Source organism: Elaeis guineensis, chromosome 2 (genome assembly GCF_000442705.2).
Source record: "Elaeis guineensis isolate ETL-2024a chromosome 2, EG11, whole genome shotgun sequence".
NCBI lineage: Eukaryota > Viridiplantae > Streptophyta > Magnoliopsida > Arecales > Arecaceae > Elaeis > Elaeis guineensis.
The window spans coordinates 122624905-122649385 of NC_025994.2; the positions used below are offsets into that span (position 1 = coordinate 122624905).

Genomic DNA, 24481 nt, shown 5'->3' on the forward strand with positions numbered 1-24481 from the left:
GATTTAATCAAACCTACAGATTGGCCTCATGGTGCCGCTGGTTAAACAGGTAATGGTAATTGAAATTGATAACTCTAAACGTCTCTATCCCTCTTAGTTTGGTTGATGTAACATCCCTACCGACAGCTTAACATACATCAAAAAGAAATTAGAAATGGAATGTGTGCATATATGAACCTTCAGATAGGTCGATGTCTCGACATTTATACAAGGTATTCATCATCACACATATTGACGCGTGAGAGAGGACCCAATAAGCTTTTCTGGACTCTCATTTTTCCCTCTTCCTCCTAGTAATCTTTTTTTCTTTTTTCTTTTTTTTTTTCTTTTTTTTTTGAGAAGATTCAGATGGTATGTATAATAAAGTAATAATTTCCAGAAAAGTAACAAAGACAAGCAACAAGAGGATGTTCCAAAACATAAACAGGCAATAATACATAATAAAGTGAAAGGATATTTTGGATTAGGTTCAAGCAGTATAACTTTAGTTCTTTTGAATTGAAGAATCAGTAGAGCAACAAGAATATGCTGAAAAAGATGAGATTATAGAGGATGTGTGTTTGTGTGTCTCCCTGTGTGTGTGTGTGTGTGTGCGAGAGAGAGAGAGAGAGAGAGAGCAGGCTATTTTGTGCTATGCATTAAATAATACAAAAAACATTTTGCTGCACTGGTTAAATTGAATAGTAAAACAACTAGAGTATGTTGGAATATCTTAATATGCGTGCTATCGTTAAGTGCAAAGTAATATTACATGGAAAAAAATATTCTGTTTGGAATAAGATAATTGTGTTTTCAAGAAAGGTCTTCTGTCATGGATTTTGAAAATTAATAAACAAACGGAATTGAAGCGTTAAATCTTTTGGCGAATGAAAGAGAAACAAGGGAGGACATTTATCTCTGTATATAGATACCTTTTAATGCACACGGCTTGCTCTTTGTGGATGTTTGAGCCTTCTGCATATATGCATTCCCATGACTACAGCTCACTGTGATATATGGACTGCAATATCATATAGAAGTCAATTAGTCTATTTCCTTCAAAGTCCCATTCGTACTTTTTAATACTCGCTTTCCCTTCTTTTCAATACCATGCCTATAGAGAAGTTTGAATCATATGTGAGTTATTACCCAAAAAAAGGAGGAAAAAAAAAAAAAATCATATGTGAGTCAACTCATGCCGACTTGAGCGCTCTCTTCTCAACTTCTTTTGGATTTGTTGTCAATTTTTTCAGCTTCGCTACGTTATCTTTCAACCAAATCTTTTCGCCCCATCCTTCATAATGACATGAATAGTTTAGCTTCGACTGGGATCATGAAAGGATGCAAAGTATGCAAGCATCAATTCCAACATTATCCAGATAACGAATGCAGGTGATTGATGAGTTGAAATGCACTGAATGTAATACAAGTATTAACAGAAAATTTATGTTCCTCAGATCTATATATGATACGGAAATCCTTTGCCATAAAGATTAGGGCCCTAGCTGCTTCATGAGCAATCCCGAATAAACATGAATAAAACCAATTTATCCAGCTTTATTCCGCCGAACAATCTTTTTGGCACCAGAATAAAGCAAATTGAAGGGCAGGTGCTTTTGAAACTGCAGAAAAGTTGACGAACACCTTCTTAGTCAATTTTTATCCTTCTTCGGTGAAAACGAACTAGATTTCGTTCAATAACGTAAAGATTTGCAATCCAAGCACTGATTTATTGAATAAAACTATCCGGCCGAAATAGTTGAATAATTTTGCTCAAACCTATGCTAGCTCCAATCTTTTTCTTCTTATATAATAACTCGGATAAAATTAAGCCGGAAATAAACGAGGCCAGAGATAAGATTGGACCACAAGCACCCCCCCCAGGCACTGGCATGAAGCTCATGAAATCTTAGTCTTCATGGTTTTACCAACCAATTCAAGTACTGCAGCCTATCATCAAAAATAAATAAATTTAAAAAAAAAAAGGAAAAGTACTGAAACCATTGACGTGATCGCATTAATCTCACCAACTACGGTACTGACCTTTGGGTTCCACAGCACCATACAGTTCCTGGTAGAAATTGTAAATCTATAAACGTGCATTAGAAGTTGGAATGAGGGAGCAGCGAACGCCCACCAAGGAAGAAGGGAAAGGGAAACTCGTTCGGGGACCACCAATCCGAGCGCGTGCGAGGTGGTGGGCTCCGCTCAACAATCATTGGATCTCCATCCCCTTTCTCTGGGGACCTGCTCGGGTGTTACCTTCGCGGTCGGTTGTTTATTTCTGTTGTTGCTCCGACTTCTCGCCCGCGCTGGCGTCACGTCCGGGCCGGAGTTCTTTACGGGTGGGTCCGAGTCTTCGAGATGGCACGGGATGAGCTCGTGGGGGTGACATCGCTTTGGCGGACGTGGCGCCGTCCGATTGGTGGAGGGGCAGGCTGATCGCCTGCTGGCACATGGGGGATCACAGCGGTAGGGCTGGATTTGGGACCAGCCAGATCCATCTCTGGGGCAGGTTCTGATCACAGTTCTAAGATGTATCGCTTACGTACCCTGTTATAATAGGATCATGTCAGTCAGGTTATATAGTTTTGAATTATATTGGCAATCGGGTGGGGCCGGGCAAGATATGAAACAAATCTGATAGATAAAAAATCTATCAATATAAATCCAATCTTTATATAAAATAAGTCAAAAAAAACCAATAGATAATTTAACTCAACAACTTAAATGTAAAAGTTTTACTCCAATATGTATTGAGTTGTTTAGGAGTTTCTGTTTCCTTCGTTCTAAGATCCACAATGCTCGGTCCACAAAATGATAAGTGATAATATTTGGAAAAAGACCAAGAGAAAACTTTTTTTTTTTTTTTTGTTTCAAGAAAAAGGAAAGTCGTAGTGCAAGTACCAGAGGGTATGAGCAAGCATTTTATATCTTTTTAGCTTGCATGCATTTCCTTTAGGGACTTGAGTTCACCTCATATAGCATGTTGCTATTGTTGGAGCCAGGAAACTTTTGTAGCTAGGGGTGTAGTTGTTCCCATGGTGGTCCTAGGGAAACAGTTTGGTTGCGCGTCCCTGCGGCACTGCTGCATTGCTGGCTGCAAATATCCGTGATACAACGATTATCATCTGTTGTAATCCAAACCACGTGGAAATCTATCTTATCGTTATGATTTCTTCTTCAGAGACAGGGAGGAAGATAAGGTAGGGGACCTCCCTAAGAAGTAGGAAGGAGAAGGCATCCATGGTAAATTTGTAGATAAATGATGATCATTGTCAGAGAACAAAAGAGAGCTCCAGCGATGTAATGCAGAGTGCATCTTGCGGATGATATTCCACAATCATGATTGAATCAGTTCGCAAGTTTCATTTCTAATATGCCAGTAATCGGCATGCACCACATCTAAAAGGAGATTAGCATTGCTTAATGCTGTATCCAATGCATAAACTGTCGAGAATTAGACATGTCAGAACGTGCAGCTGAATCAATAAATACGATGATGGCATCATTGCAACAAAATGGCATATCGATAATTTAGTAGCTTAGATCTTCGTCTGTGGAAAAGCAAGCTTATTTTTAAATCTTATTCTGCTAATAATTTGTTACACTTGCCAACCTCTAACTAATATTCTCCTAAGCAGAACATCGGTCCACCCATTTTTTTAAAAAAATTATCTTTTCATGAATTAAAATTGTACTGGCTATTGCTTTGTGTTTAACAATATTAATACATTAGGTCTTTCAAGTGTAGCATTCAAGAGTAATCTATAATATATATATATATATATATATATATATATATATATATATATATATATATATATATATATATATATAAAGAAGCGTCTGTGTTGGCAAAATCTTCATCCACCACGTGTGCAAAAAATACGATAACGCTACTTCGACAAAGTCTTCGTGGCCTTCTACGGCACAGAGGATTCATAGAGGTGAAGGAGAGATTCTTGATCATTGGAAAAGATCCTGACTACGGATCCACCGACGATCTGATTGACTGATTCAAGGGGAGGCACAGAGAATTTGCGGGGGCAGAGGAGATATTCCAAGCTAGTGGTGAGGATCCCAATGACGGAGCCACGTATGGAGCTTGAGAGGGGTTTGGTAAACAAGCATGGCGGAAAAGAAAAGGAGTTACTGGATCCGACGGTGAAAGAGATGCTGAACGTGCTTGGCGGGGCGAAGACAAGTGAAGTGAAGCAAGTGATAGTGATGTCATCAATCTCGGCCATTATCTCTAGCCCTAGCTGGCCCACCAACATCATCAAGGACGAGAATTGCTAGACCGTCGACTACTGCAAGCAGAATGAGATGAATCCTCGATTAAAGGATCACTCAAAAAAGATTTATTGAAGTGTTTAGATTTTTCTTTTTCTTTTCTTTTTTTGCTTTAATGATTTGGTGCTTTAGATTTGGTATCCAACTTTAAAGACTTTAGCAGAGAAGGCTGCATGGAAATTTGCCAAGGAGAATGGATTGGATGTAGTGGTGGTCAATCCTGGCACGATGATGGATCCGATCATTTCACTGAACTAAAAGAAAGAAGAAAATGATGAAGAGAGAGAAAGAAGATAACCGAAGTAGTTTTTTGCAGTGCATAATCAAAATTAAGTAGCTTAAAAATTGATCGATTAATCAATGATGGTTGAAAATAGATAAGTTTTGCCCGCAGTCATCCAGTAACTTCACAAGTACAGTGGCCACAACGAATGCGTGCTTGCTATGCATGCATGATTTTCTTTCATTCTTTTTGTTTGTTACAAGTTATATGCAACAAAATCAGTTTAAAGAAAAAAATATACCTCTCTTGGTATGCAAGACTCTCTCTTGAGACAGCAGGAAATTTTATGGAGACAGAAGTTTAAGATTCAATAGATTAAAGAAGGAGATCGAATATACGAGATTCTTTTATCGGACTACCATCATTCAAAGACATCAGAACAGGATTGAAGCTATCAGAGGACAGATAGACAGTGGAAGACCGAGGAGGAGGAGGTGAGACAAGAGCTGGTGCAATTTTTCACGTAATGATGGATGGAGTTATCGACTGTGGCCAATACCTTTCAGGCTCCCTTGCCCCACAAGGAGGTCTTGGAGTAGGAAAATGGGGAGCTGACCACTTTGACGGAGGCAGATGAAGCTCATGGTGATTTATGGTCGATGGCGGAGGATAAAGCCCTCGGACCTGATCGCTTTCGTCCTCTCTTCTTTAGATAATATTGGCCCATCATCAAATTAGAGGTTGTTGCCGCAGTGCAAGAGTTCTTTGTGACTGATCGAATGCCTGTTGACTGAAAGCGAACTTTCATTATCTTTTTATCGAAGAGGCAGGATGAATCGGAGTTAAACCACTATAGACCTATCAGTCTATGCACTACTATGTATAAACTTTGTGCAAAGCTTTTGGTTTACAAGATGAAGTCGATTCTTCTCCGATTGATCTGCCCTGAGCAAGGGGTGTTCGTTAGTGATCGGAGCATCTCTGACAATATCCTCATTGCTTAAGAGTTTATGCATGACCTTCGTCAGGCTTCATCTCATTGTAGTCTTATGGCAATCAAATTGGACATGGAGCAGGCCTATAATCGCATGAAGTGGTCGTTCTTGGAGCGGGTCTTGGAGGAGTTTGACTTTCACCCCTGCTGGATAGGATGGATCATGGCATGCATTTGCAGACCCACCTTTGCCATTTTGATTAATGAGACTCTCTCGACCGACTTCTGCTCAACCATGGGGCTGCGGCAAGGTTGTCCTTTATCCCATACCTCTTCATTATTTATGCTGATGTCCTCTCGTGAGCTCTCCGTGCTGCATCCCAGGGATCGGACCTAGACTCTTACCTTCCAACCCCTGGGGCTCAGTCGATCTCGCATTTACTTTTTGCAGATGACTGTTTGTTGATAGGTCGAGCCATGGTCCGGAGTGCTTTCTGCTTTAGAAGAGTTGTGGAGGAGTATTGCCTTATCTCAAGCCAGAGGGTGAATCTCTATAAATCGATAGTGCATTTTAGTCTGAAGACTCCGATCCAGCTTCGGCAAATAATCAGGGATGTTCTTGATATGACTGAGCTCAGTGGGGTCTTGCGCTACTTAGGGGTTCCCATAATTGGTCACAGAGTCAGAAGACTGAATGTGTGGGGGTGGATGAATCGATCCAGGAGCAGCTTGAGGGTTGGTAGGCTCGTGCGCTATCTATGATGGGCAGAGTTATCCTGATGAGATCAATGCTTAGTGCTATACCTGTCTACATTCTCTCCAATGCTATCATTCCCAAGACCTTAGTGGTAAAGATCGAGCAGCATTTTTGGAGATTTTTATAGGGCCTAAGGTCGGGAGGTGGTGGTATTCACCTGTTGGCTTGGGATACAGTGTGCCAGCCATTGGCGGAGGGTAGTTTGGGGATCCATTCCTTGGTTGCTAGGCGGGAGGCCCTTATTGCCTGGCATGTTGCATGCTTTCTTCTCGACCCTGACAGTTGGTGGAGCTCGATGATGAGGGCAAGGTATGGCACTTGGATTGCTGATTCAGAGATCCACGTGACTAGAAGGTGCTCCTTTCTTTGGAAGGAGATCTATGCGTGGGCATCCGAGGTCATCCCTTTGATTAGGTGGATTGTGGGCGATGGTCAGTCAGTGAATGTTTGATTGGTCAGCTCAGAGGTGGGAGACACTTTGAGGGTGTGTGATCTGCTCGCCCAAGATGATCAAAGATGGGATCTGGGGGCCTTGACCCAGCTGTTCGGGGAAAGCTTGGCCGAGCACGTGGTTTATTGCGATTCTGATCCAGAGCACTCGGGATGTTAGGGTCTGGAGATCTTCGTGCCTATCGAGGGCTATGACGGCTGACCTTTATTGCCATTTCTGGAGGAAGCAATCGAGGAGCTTGGATATTGGGTAGATCTAAAGGATCGGAGTGCACCCACGGATAGGTCTGTTGTTTTTGGAAGGTCGCATGGAGGTAGCTTCCGACTAGATCTATTCTCAGAAGGAGAGGTATGGATCTAGTCTACCTATCCGATCTACGATATTGAGGAGGAGACGATTGAGCATATGTTGTTTCTTTACCCGAGAGCGGTACAAGTGTGGCGCATGACAGGAGAATGTAGTTTTTTCCCTAGTCTAAGTCCCCTGCCCATGACTTCTTGGATCTTCTTAGGAGGAGCACCGGGAGTGGTGGGTTGAGGCTGGTTGGTATCCGGGCTGCCTACATCATGCAGCATATTTGGCTCTCTAGGAATAGCCTAGTGTTTGAGTCGAGGAGGTATTCGACAAGATTTATCTTGAAGAGGGCCTTGGCCTTTGCAGCAGAGGTGATTGATGTTGACCTGAGACAAATGGAGATCTGAGACTCCCACCCCGCTTTTGCAGCAACCCATCGGGTATTTATCACCTGGGAGCCCCCTCCTCTATGGTATCCCAAGGTTAATTTCAATGGCAGTGATAGGGAGAGGAGCAGTGGAGTTGATTTTATTATCCACGATCCCACCTCTAGATTCATTGCAACTAGTGGCAGCCAGCTCTGGGTACTGTCTGTTCCTCCTACGAAGCTTCGGACTATTTGGGCAAGGATCACCTTTGCTCGTCTGTCCCTCCACACCAAGCATCTAATCATTGAGGGTGACTCAATTATCGTTGTTACTCAACTCCAGAGGTGTATTCGGAGTGATACTAGCCATCCCCTTCTATACGATATCACATTTATGCTGTCTGCATGTGCTACTATCATTATTAGATATATCTTTCGGACGATGAACAAAGCAACTAATTAGATAGCAGCTTTTGTTGCGGAGCATTCAGCGCCATTTTTATGGACGGACATGCGCGATGCCTCCGTTTCTTTTAGAGATATTTTATTTTCTGATTATCTTAGATATATTCATATGAGACGAGTTTGCATTATCCGTCTTATCAAAAAAAATAAAATAGATAAATAAAATCAAATATTATTTTAAAAAAATTATATTTTATGCATGATATGGAATTATAAGCTAGTTAGAATATATATTGAAAATTCAAATGCTTAAAAGGAGCCGAAATTGCCTGATAATGGATCAAATTGGTTGCACTTTGAGACCCAATGCTAAAACTGACACTCATTCCAGGTAACTCATCAAGGTCGTGCTCACCACTGATGAATTTTACCGGGCATTCTTCAAATTATGCCTTAACATATTATTTTTTATCAGATATTTTTCGCGATCATGCACGCACGTGGACCTATTACCAACAAATGGTCGTGATAGCTCCGCCTAACCACTTGGTGGTCTGATTTCCTTTCCCTCTTTCGAACCAAATGAATGGCGGAGGGGATGCCCTCCCCTCTTCTCTTTCATTATTAAGGATCGGACTCGATCGTACTTCTAACATCCGAGGAAAGCCTCAAGTCTGGATGCCACAACCCTTCAGGCGTTTTTATTTTTTTTTTTCCTTTTGACGGGAATGCAGCCTTGAGGAGGAAGGGAGGGAGAGAGAGAGCTCGCCGATCTAGAAGCAGCTAAGCTTCCAGCGGACCACCTCATCCCCATCGCCATCACACGCGGCCATAGCTTTCACCCGGCTTCCTTCTGTTCAAATGAATGCTTATCCGCTGGTTGGTTCATGCATTGTCCATCCCCTAAACCCCCCGAACCATTTTGTCACATTAGTTGGCTGCATTCAGGAGGTCCTCGCCCACTCTCCCTCGACCCAACAAACATCCCCATCCAACCTGAATTGATCTGCCAACCTCCTCCACGCACCATCTGCGGACCTTGCCTCCATCCCCAAACATTATGAATTGATCCGCCAACCAACCTGATGCAACCTTGACCACCGTTGAGCACAGGCGTACAGGCACATTGATCCACTGTTTCACAGGAACATCAAGTTCCAAATGCACGAGCATCTAGCATGCCCGATTTATGCTAATGCTTCCCTTCTGATTAAATGCACATCTCCATTACCTTTCTCTTTTCTATAACACAAATAAAGCTCATACTAAAAATGAAAAAGAAGAATGATAAAACTTACCTGTCTCAAATCACTCTAGTGGGAATATTAAGAACAAGCACAAACCGAGATCCAGTTCTTCCTTACCTTGCATCGGACCGTCAGGCGACCAAAAGGGTCAGAGACCGAGATGGTCCCCCACGGGGATCCATCGCAATTCACATTCCGGGGGCCACGCGAAGTCCTCATATTTGACACGCAACCGAGCAGCGGAATGGTTTGGGTCCACCCACCTTAAATGCCCTGTTACCGACGGGCTCGGGCGTAACAGATGAATTGCATGTCTGTGGGCCCAGCATTTAGAGGTTATATTGATGAATCCGTACAGATGTTATCTCGACGGATCGCTGACTCCCCCATCAAGCATGACCGGACCGAAACCTTGTTACACGGTAATGAGACCTAGCTGAAAGCTACTGCATCCAGCAATCCGCTTGGTAATCCATGGCACTGCCATATTTTTTGTTTCGGTACCATGGTATAGAGAAATAACCTACACTTTGAAGCACGATGCTTGGTTGTACATTTTTTTCTTTTGACATGATCCAAAATTGGACCATCCACTATAGCAATCCATCCAATGGTTGATTACAATGATTATCAACAACAATGGCAAACCTGTTATTCCTCCATTTCATCTGCCATAACCTAGTTTCATCTCATAAAGTGCGAACTAGGTTCTGGAACGGAGTTGCCATCCTTCTATATGACAGTAGAGGGAACAGTGTCAGATGACAGACCACAGCTAGCAAGACTGTAGCATTTAGAGAAACACAGCATACAAGGCATGTCAGGAGAGAGAACCACAACGTCCAATCCTGTATTAGCTCCGTAAAAGACGATATCTGGAGCTATCACAAAGGGTGGATTTGCTACAGGTCTATCATCCGCCCACGAAGAATTGCTTCAGCTTTCCTCACCTCCATCACAGGCCCAATGATGAAAACCTAAGTGGAAGGCACCGGTCAGATGAATTATTATCAGGACAAACACATAAAATGAACTAAAAGATTCCATAAGCTTCAGTCTTCTGGTAAAACTAACAGACTCATGTCCATTGCTGCAGTGGTATCCATTGGTTGCACATGAAACCCACAGGCATGGGATCCATGGGAATAGTTTTCAAGAAAAAATTAATGATTACATAAAAGCTTAAATGCAGAATATAAAGAAAACGGACAGATATCGTTTTGTTCCCCAGATGCATTGTTCAATCCATGTGATATGAGAAGACTCTTCATGCCTACAGACTTGACTACCAAGAGTAAACCTCAAGGTTGTGAAATCATATTCCATGTTTTTTCAATAAACAACCAGAAATTGTAGTTAGCAAAGCTTTGGACATATGTCATTCTCTTAATCTATATTACAAATGCCTAATATAAGGACCAACTGCACATTAAGTTTCATCGGCACAATTTAAAGAAATACCAAGAGTCCCACATGCTGTACAAACCCCATTTCCTCTTTAACAGCATCATGCATGCCAAGTATGAGATCAATAAAGTGACATTTACTAAAAATCACTGATTTTTGTTCATGATCAATGATTATCAAAATAATTATCCCCAACAATAAACACAAGAAACTATGCATTACATACCAAAATTTACAATACTCATATCTAATATCAAGGTTTTAAATCCCATGGGACGGGGCGGTCCCGATTTTTTCATGAAACGGGACACACCGCTGTCCCGACACTTAGACCAAGGATGTCCCAAGACATCCCGATCGGAACGCTAGTAGGATGGCTCCGTCCCGACACATGGAATGGTACCCCATCCCGATGTCCCATAGGACGTCCCGTTGGGATCTGAATCCTTGCCCGATATTGCATAGCATGCATTTTCACATTTGTCTAGATCAAAGAACTATATCACAAAAATTCAAATATGACCTTGTACTGGTTCTGCTTTACTTGTTAAAGGTATTTCTTGGCATTTGAACAATGCAAGAGCGGGATTTCTACGTGAATATGCATATTCTAAAGGCCAAAATACCAACCCATCTGCTCAGCATTTTTCATTGTCTATGACATAATTACTGCTTGTACTTATAATAACATGATTTTTAGGACAACCAGCAACATCACTGGCTTTGAAAGGCAAAAGGAGAGATATGACTTCAATATTTGTATTACAAATAATGGTCAAAAGGTAAACACCCTAGATTATAAGAGATATTAAAGGCAACAAACAGTCTACATTTGTGATTTTAGAAACAGTCCAGAGTCATCAGAAATTTAAGTAATCAATCAATTTAACAATAGAATTTCATCAAAATAGGAAGTTCAAATCATAGGCCTAATGCCGATAACATTAGACAAGGGTTCCCGTTGTATCTTTCACGCGAAAGAATAATTGATCATCTTTCACCGCATCAACCACTAGATCACACCTCACAAATCTCGAAATACTCCGAACTTTTCTTTCATCCGCCGGCATAGATCTCGAAAAGGCCATTGCATGATACAATAATTGATGTCACAAAAGAAGGTGAATCATTATCTCATGGTGAAAGATACAACACCAGTGGATTAGAAAATGCACTTTTCCTGCATATGTTATGCAGTTTTTGGCACTTGGGACTCAGACTGGCCAGCATTCTTGCTTGCAAGTCATCAATATGTGACCAAGGTGTTTTATCATTATTTTAGGTTAGTGCTCCTTGCAGAGCCAGAACAGCTCCTTCAAGATACTCATCTAACCAAGTTTACCTTATCAGGAGGACCCTTAGCACCACCGATGAGAATCTCCGCACTGCAATATACAAAACAGAATGAAACATTCAACTCAAGAAGAGTAAAAGAAAATAAATATTAACACGAACCAAATTGATATAAATGGTTTTGCGTACACATTACATGCACAATCAGCTTACTTGCAAGATTGTTTTACTGATCGAATAGAGGCACCTCTTTTCCCAATAACCCGTCCCATTTTCCCAGGAGGAACATTTAGCACAGAGAGTATCTCTTCTTCAGGGACATAACCTTCAGCAGCTAGAAAATCTGAAGTAACATCAAACAAGTCAAAAATCGTGCCACTTCGATGGAAGAGTTCAAACAATTATGCCACTTCAATATTGCCAAATAGTCCAATAAGTTGCAAATCATAAACTCCAATGAAAGAGGCATCCTATACATAAAAGCAATACATCTCCCTAAGGCGAGTGAAAAATTTTCTTGCTTTGAGCTCTTTCATAACTCAGCCAGACCTTTGATTTCATTCCTTTTCTCAATCCTGTAAAAAGCCCTCGAATCTTTGTATTGACGTCTGACAATAAATCTAACTACAGTGCATTCCCAAAAGTATATACTTCAGGTCATTGCATGTCAATTCTACACCAAAGAGCAAAGCAGTTCTATGTTTGCGGCTATTTTGTATCAATTTATCTTATGCACCTAGTGGCAACATGGAATGGAATCAAGGCATCAAGCGTTTGCCGAGCCAAACCAAATCGAGTGGTTCAGCCCTTATTGGACCAAGGAGACATGAAATCAGGACATTTTGGCCATTCGGGTCAGTTCGGCCATATGGGTCAGCTTGGCTTATCAAAAACCCCTGAATGTTGGCCGAAGGCGTTGACTGCTCTCCCTCTCTCTCTCTCTCTCTCTTCTTCAATGCTGCCCAATGGCAACCGACAGTTTCACCCTCAAACAATATTGAAGATGAAACCCTCACTCCCCATGGATGCCAAATATGATGCAATCGCCCATAATCAAAACTAAAGATGACATTGTTGCACTGAATCAACACCACTGAAGCCCTTGCCGACATATCTAGCTCCAATCAACAGTTGGGGTTAGGACTTGGGGCTTCCAAGTATCACTGCTAACGAGCTAAGCCCCTTCTCTCCCCCCTTCCCTCTCCCTCCCTCTCTCTTCCTCACTCTCCTCCCTCTTCCCCCTCTCTGTAAGCACCCCCCCCTCTCCTGCCTCTCCCTCCCTCACTCTCTCTCTCTCTCTCTTCCTCCCTCTCCCCCTTCTCCATAAGACCCTCCCTCTCTCCCTCATGCTCTCCTTCACTCTCTCCATTGTGCTCTCTCTTCCTCCCTCTCCTCCATCTCCCTTAGTTTGGTATGCCTTAGATCAATATGGTATGTATCGATATCGTATCGAACCAGTCACCAGCCAGAGTTTGACCCTCGGTACTGGTCCAATGAACCTTGAATGGAGTCACCTCTATTTTGAGATTGGTGTCGAAGGCAATCCAAGAGTTAGAATACACACCTTGGATGATTACCAAATTAAACAACACAGCTGCCAGTGTAACAAAAAGCATGTTGCGCACTTTCCAATAACCAATGTATATCAGCTTGAAAGGCATTCCACACTAAAATTTTTATTCCCTGGGATCAGAGGATGAATTATTTCCATTAGGTGCACCAGAAATCCCTTGGATCTGGATGGAACAACATGACATCAACAGAATTTTCAGCAGCATAGCCCCAAAGGAGAGTCATAAGGCTGTCTAATACCTTTCGGCCAGCATTTGACCAATCTGACAGAAATCTTCTAGACAGATAGTCATGTTTGAACTGAATTTTCATTTTTTTTAAGCCAAATTTTAAAAGCACCAGCAAATCATAAACAGGGCCTTGGATGATAAAATACTTCACGTCCTCCATTTTTTATAATGACTTGTGTGACTTGAAAGCTGTCTTTTCTGTTTTTCCTGTAGGGTGCTTATGCTCAACTGATCTGCAGCTTCAGTTCCATATGACCTTGAAGGTGCCTTGGATGTGATTTCAATAGATCAAGGGTAAGCCCAGCATAACACCATGCCAATTCTACAGAGCAAGCAGGAATTCCAGTCACAAAGTGATTTATAAACACTACACCTCTACCTGTTTATTTTCATTAATTTTGAATTGATTATTACTTTCACTTGAACAATCTAAGTTCTATTTTGCAATAGAGAAGGGTTTGTCAGGTCCCTTGATGGTTAGACTTGGGCTTGTCCTTGCAGGCTTCCTGAACCTACACTTCACAATGCCTGCTGCTGTTAGGTTCCACCTGCGCTTGCTATGACCCATGTCTCCAGTTAATCCCAAGAAGGTGCCACGTCAAGGGGAGAATATAAAACTGCACACTTTATTGTGTTATAAACATAAAAGCTTTTCACAAAAATGTTGGATTTCTGACACCAAAATCAAGAAAACATTAACTCTGGTTAATTCATGGTATTATCCCACATGGCTGCATCTCTAAACTCAGTCCCTCAAAAATTACAACAGTGGTCATATTTAATAGATGGGCATCCTTGTTTATCATTTAAATATAGTGTCTCTAACTTCATGGAAGCAAAAATTTACATAATTAATGAGTTTCCTGAGATACTCATACCATTATCTTGGCCTAAATAAACACCAGGTTTATATATATATATATATATATATATATATATATATATATATATATATATTTTTTTTTTTTTTTTTTTTTTTTTAATTGCCAATATGCATCCATGTAATTTAATGGATATCATAGATTGCACGCATCCAAGGTATAATATTAATACCAACATATTCCCATAAATTACAAAATCTAAATCTGTTTCCGATAGCAACTCCCTGTACATGTCAACTATAGGAATATTAAACCAAAATGAATGATAAAATAACACTATATTTCCACACTGTATAAAAAAGGAAAAATCTTGTCATGACAACAGAAGTCAGAATTAAAATGAACACAGGACAGTTGAAATCTAGTCTGAACTATCTTGCCACCGTGTTGTTTGAAATAGATTTCCCTAATATATATTGGATGGATTGAAACATTTACAATCCATAAATTCCCTGACACATAATCAAAAGTTAAGATAGTTGTGCAATTAGTAGGGGCGACAAACGGGTCGGGTCGGTCATAAATGGGCCGGGTCATAAACGGATCGGATCAGAAAATGATCAATCCAAACCCGACCTGTTTATTAAACGGGTCAAAAATTCAAACCTGAACCCGACCTGTTTATTAAACAGGTAATCCGACCCGACCCATTTAACCCGTTTATTAAATAGGTCAAATTAAATTAAACGGATTAAACAGATTAAACGGATCAAGTTAAATGGGTCAGAAACAGGTTAAACAGGTTTTAAACCGGTTAAACGGGACTTAAATGGATTAAACAGGTCGGGTTAAATAGGTCAGAAATAGGTTAAACAAGTTAAACAGATTAAATGGGTTATCTGACTCAACCCAACCTAAATATTAAACAGGTTAAATGGGTTAAACGGATCAAATATCTAAAACCCATATCCGATCCACTTATTAAACGGGTTAAACGAGTCGATCCGTTTATGACCCGAACCCGTTTAGCCTAAACCCAAACCTGTTTATGGCGGGTCGAATACGGACCGAGTTGGCGGGTCAGATCATATTTTGCCAGTCCTAGTAATTAGGAATTCACTCAGACAAAAACAGCTAGAAGTTCAGTGCAATTCCTAATGAAAAAGGCTTCTTGAACTTGAGCAACCAAAAGCAAGGCTTGCTGTACCCATGCATACCGCCCCCTCCCAGGCATACCTTACCGTGCCGGTATGCAACTAAGACTTGGTACAAGGGGCATGCTGAGTCTCAATGGGCCAAACTGACCCATGTACGGGTCTGGTACCAAGATTACGAATCTTGGCTATACAAAGGTGATTAAGAGGGTATTGTTATTGCTGCATGCCCTGTGAACAACACCTCAAAGCTATAGATATGAATGGTGATTGTCTTTCAATTATTGCATGCACATATGGACCTTTAGTACAAATTATCTCCTAGAAATGCAAACTGTACAAAATTACAACAGATGATATTGAATTTGGATGGCATTACAAGGTGCATGGAAGAGAAAGCTTTATCACAATATAATTTTACATAATAAAACGTAACCGTAAGTCTTTAACATAGTTATCTATTTACAGTTAGCTATACAAAGCCATGACTAAAAGTCGCCTGAATGTTCAAATTACTACTTCACATGATCAATATGTGTGATAATTTTATTCTAAATTTGAGCATTCAACAAATAAACATTGAAATGTTAATTGCCTCCGTTGAGGATAAGTATAGAAGTAAACTTGGGTGCTGGAGTGGGAAAGCAAAGGCAAAAGTTCAAGGATGCAGAAGCATCGACGCAGACCTATTCATGGGAATCATAAAACAACTTAAATCTTCTTGTTTTATTTTTCCTCTTAGAAAACACTTAGGTATGGAATTGGATGATAAAACAACAATACATGCATTTGCGATTTTACTATGGCTCAGTTAAAAGAATATCATAGCAAATTAGCAATAACAAATTTGATGCAATATAATCTTAACCTTGAGCTCAATTAAGAATGGTGATCATTTTCCGATTTCCCAAATATTTCCCTATCAAACAGTCTATATACTCACTGAATTTTATATTTCCAGCAATTAATTCAAAGAATAGTTGTTCATGTCCTGACCCCTCAAAATGGTTGTCAAATTAATAATGACAAGAAAATCTCTATTATTTCATCAATTTCCCTTCCTTTAGTGTAAAAATTTAAGAACAAGGAAAATGAAAAAAATAAAATAAAATAAAATAAGCCTGGAGGAGACACAGTCGATGAACCTTATGTCAAAGTACATAGAATTTAATCACTCAATAAGTTTCCAATCTCAAATTGAAAAGGGATCACATGACTGATTGATCAGATGCTCTCAACTGTGCCTTCTTCAAGAATATAAGGAAAATGACAGGAAAAAGAAATATTTTTCACATAATAAAGTTTATACGAGAAAAGAGACTCTTCTATCGACAATCTTATCCTAACACCAACCTCAATGCTAGACCTTTCCATAATCAAATAAAACATAGAACTGGTTTAACTTACAAAAAATGAACAAGAAAATCCCATATGAAAAGACGTCCAACCACTCTCAGTATAACCTCTAAGGACTATAAGATCAGCTCAACATCTAAATGAACTAACAAACTTCAACACGAATCCATGTCAAAATAGGATTTCAAAAAGAAGCGACATGAGATTTCATCCATTTAAAAAAATTCTGCCCTCACTGAATCACTGATGCTGCTCCATTGCATCATCATCATATACATCCTTTTTATCTGTTCAATTCATTTTTCCTCTCCACAATTTCTGCAAACAGAGGCCTCTTCATGGTAACTAACTAATTGTTTACCAGCTCAAACTATTAACATCCCCTTTTCACATTTAACCTACCTTAGACACTGGACAAGGTGGAGCACATAGAGGCAATCTGGTCCCTCTTTACAGCTTTGACATCATGAAGCTTTTGCAAGTCATTCCCATCAAGTGCTAGTTTCCATATCGGGGCAGGCATTTTGAGATCCTATATAATCTTGCTTTTTTGCATGACTTCAGTTTATACATGTCATCCATCCTGTCCAAACAGGAAGACTTAACCCAAAATAAGCAGAGCAGATCTAAATCCATGCACATTATTATAATAATGTTAGGTAACTACATGCCACCAAAGTTGCATTAGCATGCAGAACGTGCTGGTCTAGGAGGCATCACAATGATGCTGTAGGGATTTTTCTTTTTATCTCCTATGGCATAGTGGTCTAATTATATGGCCACTTGGCCACCACTGAGTAGGCTAAGAAAATGATGAGATGGTTATCATGCAAACAAATTGAATAAATGATTGTTCTGAAAATATGGGATGACTATTTGTTAGCTTGTAAAGCAATCATATAATCATGATGAGAACTTGCTATGTTGACATAGGCATGCTTGATATTTAATCAGCACTGAAACTAACATGTTTCTTTCTAGACATAAAAACCTGGAAGAGTGGGAAGAGGAGGCCAATCAGCAAAGTCAATATCATTGATGCAGAAACATCTACAGTACAGTGAGCCACGGACTGCAAGATGCCACAAGGATCTTTGGTTCAACTTCTCCATCATTTTGTGATAGATATAGAGGAGAAAGCGGACATCATCAGCAGCAGCACGGATCATCATTTCGGACATTGGTCTGTATGTCCAAAATGCAGGGTCCTGAAAAGGAAAAGTTGAAAACATCGGCTCAATATAAGTTAAACTCGAGATGTTTATTACTTGCCCGATGCAAGGTCAATTTCATTTAGTAAATTAAGCCAACAGTAAATTAAAGTGCACAGGCACTGACGTAATTCAACCTGAGTAATTCATTCTCACTAGGAAAAACATAACAAATGAGTACCTATTTTCCTGTCCTGCGACAAAAATTAATTGATGGCTATTAAACAAGAACAATTCAGACTTATAGAGAATTATTATTATTCAAAAAATTAACTACATTTTGCGATGATGCTGTGTTTGTTAAAACCTTCTAAAAACAATTTTACATGTTATATCAATTGGTGCCATTATAAAAGGTTGTTACAGATCGAAGAGCATCACTATAAGTATTTGCTCAGTTACCTTTGATACTGATAACTATGCCAAAATCTATCTTTATCAATGGCATAAGTGCTCATACAAGCTGCAAGGTCATTGATATCATTGACTTTCTGAGTGGTAAGGCCATGATAGTGAATTTCTTTTCACACCAATGAATAAAAGCCATCATCTATTCATGATTCATCTGATAAACATATGATTAATATGGTTTCAATTTTAATTCAAACGAGTTAAAATTTTAATCTTTCTGATTGCTCCCTGAAGATGGCAACCAAAATAAACATCACAGATGGAGTACAATGCTTTTTGTATTTCCCCAAAAGTCACATCAAAACTAATGATCCAATTGAGAGGAATATTTGCAATCGCACATAATAATCAGCATGTTAGGCTAACCTGCCTTAGAAGAACACGCACTTCTTCCTTTTCCAGGTATGATTTTCCTACATAAAGAAGTAAAAAAGCATGCCATATGAACATTGAAATAAGGACAAAAAGAAGAATAAGATTTCATTTGTTCTTCAAAATGGTTCTTTAAAAAAGTATATTGAAGCAATCAACAAAAAGCACAAGTGAAATGCAACCATGGAGGATGAAAGGAACTAGAACATAATTAGCAAGACAAACCTTGTATGACATTTTTTTAAATTTTCACGTTTTCGACAGCTACAATATACTAGAGTAGTTTATGAATCAATTGTATGCTATATTACCTTAACCAACAAGCTTTAGTCCATCCATATGGGCTTGGATTTATTTCAAGGTACAATCCCTAGTTATGACAAATTTTTTATCACTGGCCCACTTCCCAACAAAGGTCACCTTGGGCAAGAGATAAGTGCACATTAAACCTAGAAGGCTAGTTGGGAGAGAAAATTTGCCTTGCTAGTTTTGTGGTTTAAGATGTCCATATATTATCTCATACAATCTATTAGTCATAAATATATAACAAATTATCAAATAAATACAAGAAGAATCCATCATTTTATCCTACAGTTTTTAATAGGGCTTACAATTCGTGTTCACAGGTCATAAATAGGTCGTGTCAACCTGAAGGTATAACACAGGTTAGCTCAACCCGAATACGACCCGTTTAATTAAACGGGTCGACCTGCGGAACACGAACACGACACAAACATATACGGATTGACACGACACGATCCGTCTGACACGATTAATAATTGTATTGGCGGGTCAAACAAATACATGACTCGCCTAATGATCTGTTTAATTATTTGACTTATTTATAAAATTTAACTAAAATAATAAAAAATTAATCAAAAAATTAAAATAATATAAAAATAATTTAGTTATTTGCTATGCTAATTCACAGCTCTGAATTTCATCGTTGTTTGTTTTAGGTTAGGATTATAATTTTTAAATTTTTCTCATTTGCGCTCAAGTAATCTTAAAATAAACATGTTAAACGTGCCGTATAACCTGTTAACCTATTTTAATCCATTTAGTTAAACGAACCAAAACGGGTTACACAGGTCAACCCGCTTAAGACATGAATTTATCGTGTCATAAACGGATCAACCCATTTATGATCCGAACCCATTTATTCCAAATCCGAATCCGCCTAAGTACGTGTCATGTCGTGTCCGTGACAACGGATCGTGTCGAAAATTGCCAGCCCTAGTTTTTAACAATGAACAAGACAAGAGTTATCTAACATCTATCACAAGCAGTATAACATGCGCATTGGACTTTTTTACATTCACTATGATGCTCTATGTGGTATTTTCAATTACAGGTAGCCACTGCATTTTCTAATCACATTAATGCAAGTAACTTGTTCACTGACCACATGCAAAAATGGTAACAGTAGTTTCATCAAAAAAAGGCAAGAGAAACAAGAAAAGGAATCAATTATAGACACTTAAAAAAAGTACGTAACTCTGGATCCTTCTAATATATAATTAAAATAGCTCATACTTTATTTGATACCAAAATTCCATCAAGGCAAATGAAAAGCTTAGGTCCAGAACATACCACCATAACGAGGATCAGCAAGAAGGCCAACAAAAGAAATATAGTCATCAGGTGATCGCTTCCTTCCTTCTTGCTCCTCGATCAGAGAATAGGCAATCTACATGAGCAACAACACTAATAATGTCATCTTCTCTAACAACACTTCCATGTTCTAAAAATTACGCTCACTTTTTCCTCAGGTAAATTCAAAATGCAACCACTGAATCTGGTGACAGCTAGTCCTTTTTAGGAAAGAACCTGTTTGAAATGGTGCTTGGGCTAAATTCAAGGATATGAATAAAATATTTTCCAAGCATGAAGTTTGAAGCCACTTACATGACAAAATTTGAAAGCAACAGTACAGAAACAAAATATGAAGTAGTAGTATAATGCAATTACATGATATGAAGAAAATATGTTCTATTTATAAGGACTAATCCTTTATATTAAAAAGAGAAAAAATTGAATTGATGCTTACCTGGGTATCCACAACATTATGCAGTTTGATGCCAAATTGAAAATATAAAGCCTGCATACAGTCAATGAGATTTGAATATGTTGGTATGTATGGTGAACATCTTTCAATGAGAATGGATAACAGCAAGAACAACACAAAGCTGAAGAGACCTCACTGTCCCGTTTGCAATCGTGAATAACTTTTGTGATGTAAGTAGACTCGATTGCAGGCTTACAAGCTTCCATCAGTGCCTTCCCACCCTCAACAGCATCAACCAAGTATACAGCATCTGGAAAGGCAAGCTAAAATAGAAACAAAGAAAATGATTAAAAATAAAGTTTTGCAGAAAATCCATCTGATGCACAATTCACAGTGCTACATGCACAAGATTGTTTAAATCATGATATAACATAGTAACATACTCTATAATTCAGGAAGATCACCTAAACTATATTTAACAAATAGTAGTTCAGTTCTAACCTATGTGAATCACAAGTCCGATCTTTTGATCCTATCGAATCAGACAATGTCGGGAGGATGAAGTAAAATGCAGCACTAGAGTGTAATGTAATCTTCAAATACATTTGGAAACTGGAATAAAATTTCGTAAAACAGTACTCATTATATAACCCAGATTACTGAAAATAATGGAGGCCCTGAGCACAAGCTGTAACAAAGAGGAGAATCAATGAATGGCGTACTCCTCCTGTTCGAATCGAAGTTTTAAACCAAACTTATCCTCAGGAGGATGGATGGGACAATTTAGGTGAGATCCAATGTAGATCTAACTTTCTATTCACTCGTGAGAAGTGCAGTAAAAGTAGGAGAAATGGAGGTAGAAATGAGCAGGGCCAACATCAGACAAAAGAAGAAGAAAAGCCATAGTTTGAACATGGGCAGAGTAGCTTTAAACAATGAGAGCATCTGCAACCAAGTGGCTATGTAAAGAAACATGATTAAAGGAAACTTGGATCAAATAATAATAAATAATTTCAAGACGCTAACCTTTTTATATGATCTGGCTATGAAATTCAATAACAAAATGAGATCCATAATGGCCAAAATTAATATAGTAAGACATTTCATCCATTACATCCATTCATGAGGTAGTATATGCTTTTAGTCTATTTTAATCAAGATGTATAATTAGAATCCAGCCAGAAGAATCAAAATATGCTTCAAACTAATTTGAATCAAATATATTTAAAAAAAATACTAGTCACAAACAAATATGTTGAAAATGTATGTCAGAAGTTCTCGGTGAGAAAATACATTGAACACAATGGAACATAATAACAAGTATTGGAACATCATAAGCGCCTAACCATAACCATCGAGGCCTTCTCTCACCTATTGTAGGCCAGCTTTATGAACCACATTTGCCAAGCATTCCTATCTGCATGTGTGTGTGGTTGCCTGTGGTGTGTGCATTTGCATTTGTGTGTGGCTGCATGCTTGTGTGCAACCCATGCACATGTGGCCTCGCAGATCCTTATTTGCCAATAATTCCTATTTGTGTGTGTGCACTTGTGTACCTTCACAACCGTGGCTTTATAGATTCTAATTCACATAACTAAACATAAAAATGGTGGAAGCTTCAACTAAGTCACCTAATCACTGCGTGGCAAAAAGATGGTGTGGGGAAGGGAAGGTGGGAGGTTTAAAGCTAGAGAAAAATTCTTTCATTCACCTCTGTAAAATATACTATATATAGAAGTACCAATAATTTCTGTCCAGAAAAGATCCACAGCCTTTGGATTTTATTGACTTGATATCGACCACCAACAGCTCACCGTCCACACCCTCAATTCTTTTCCTAGAATGCAACAGTTCTGATTGAATGCTACATCATCTCAACCTTAGACAATACCAAAAAAAGGACTCCCATATGTATTGGACAATACCAAAAAAAGGACTCCCATATGTATTGGATTTCTTTTGCTATCATTACGTTTCACAATATATATTGATCCATGCACTGCTTTTATCTGATATTCCTTAACAAGTAATTTATGAATTTGATTTTCCTTGTTCAATTTGGTTCTCACAACTTGCCAAATTTTTTTATTATTTATTCAATACATTTTGATACATGAAATATTTTCTCTTCCTGCTTATTTTGTTGTTATCTTAGGCTTTTATTTTTATAGTGATAAGCTATTACTTTTCACCTTATCAAGTGCATCATCGATTTGGTTTTGCGCTTGTCCATTATTATAGCTATGCTAGGTTAGGAAAAAAGGGGGGAACACTGTACAGCCATGTAATTTTAATCCCTTGTGTATCAGTTGTTCTTGAAGAAACTGTCTAATGGATGGTGGGGTACACTAGCTAGGCTCTTCAGCCTCCTCAATTTGCAAGCTTCCTATTAAAACCCCATTTCTTATCTTCATCTATTTAGACTGTTGGGTTATTAAAATCCCATTTGGCAAGAGCACCATCCTGAGTTCAAACTTACTTGCACCAAGATGGCCAGCTGGCTTCCTACACCCAAACTATACCACTAACTCATATCCATGGTCTCTAAAGACTTTGTGTCAAAAGGGCTTATTCTTATCAATTCTGATGTAGCTACATGACAACTGATAATACAAATGCAATACATTTTGAGCATGATATAGCATGAGGTGGAGTGTTCTTGAATGCTAAACTTTTGTCTCGATTTCTTATTAGAAGCAGTTGAGACTGTTTTGTGAATATATGAGTTTTTTAGAAAAAAAAAATACAAACTTTTTTTTTGTCTGAACATAGCAAAGTATGTCTCAGACCAATTTACTAATATAGGTTTAAAATTATTTTGATGTATGAACAATTATAACTTTTGGGTTTACTAGTTACTGTTCCGCATGTGCATTTGCACATAAATGTTCACTAGTATTTCTAAGAAGTGGTTACAAATGCTTACCTAGAAAAAGAAATATAACTCCAGTGGCTAAAGTAACACAATATCTGAAGCACGATTTGAGACCACCACAGTGTAGCTTTTTATCATGTCATAAATTTCCAGTAAAAATAAGAGATAAGACTGACCTTACTGTTGAACATGGTAAGTTTATATCGATAAGTGCTGAACACTATGCCACTTTGCTGAATTAATGTCATCTTGTGGAATATCAGGATATGCATGAAGCAAGGTGATCAATTTTTTAGTAGCTGAAGTAGCAAAATAAACTGAAACTTAAGATCATAGCTATACATCAAATACAAATAAATGCAATTATGTGCCATTGCTTATTCAAGCATATAAGGATTATATTCCATTCATTGTAATCAAATAGAAATTGGGAAAAGAAAAGGTAAGCAACCTGCATTACACAAAGAGCTCCATTCCGACAAAGATCAACACCCTCACAATCCAATCCAATGACCAGCTGACTATCGACTGAGGGATTCAGAAATTCAGGTGGAAGTTGAGAAGCATGGGTGACGATATGGATAGGAACTAATAAGAATTGGGCATCATCATCTGAAAGGGAGCCACCTGCATGACATAAAGAAAACAGCTAGGAGTTACGTGAGGAAACATGTACCTAGCAGCCATAGTATAAGTCAACCAAACCAGATAACTATGACTGGACACAAAAAGTTAAGAAAACACTGAAGTGAAAATGCACTAAATATTATTATCTTCAGAAGAATCAGAAATGTCACATGACTAAAGTGTTAGTCTGG

The 24481-nt window shown here is 38.8% G+C and overlaps 1 protein-coding gene across 4 annotated transcripts in view; it reads right to left on the bottom strand.

Annotated features, from left to right (window-relative positions):
• Window positions 1-9497: 9497 nt before the first annotated feature.
• LOC105036117 (uncharacterized) overlaps window positions 9498-24481 on the bottom strand; it is a 17051-nt gene continuing 2067 nt past the window's right edge. The window contains exons 2-11 of one of the 4 annotated variants that reach the window (XR_012139297.1): window positions 24115-24290; window positions 23840-23911; window positions 20980-21111; window positions 20831-20881; window positions 20374-20470; window positions 18775-18821; window positions 17778-17994; window positions 11850-11996; window positions 11703-11745; window positions 9498-9930 (exon numbers count right to left, since the gene is read on the bottom strand). Coding sequence is in view for 2 of the 4 variants with exons in the window: in XM_029263545.2 (XP_029119378.1) it covers window positions 9856-9930; window positions 11703-11745; window positions 11867-11996; window positions 17778-17994; window positions 18775-18821; window positions 20374-20470; window positions 20831-20881; window positions 20980-21111; window positions 23840-23911; window positions 24115-24290 (1040 nt within the window). In the remaining 2 variants the exon portion in view is untranslated. Of the gene's footprint in view, window positions 9931-11696; window positions 11746-11849; window positions 11997-17753; window positions 17995-18774; window positions 18822-20373; window positions 20471-20830; window positions 20882-20979; window positions 21112-23839; window positions 23912-24114; window positions 24291-24481 lie in introns of those variants that run through there. The other 3 variants (XM_029263545.2, XM_010911888.4, XR_003800355.2) reach the window with 3 other exon arrangements.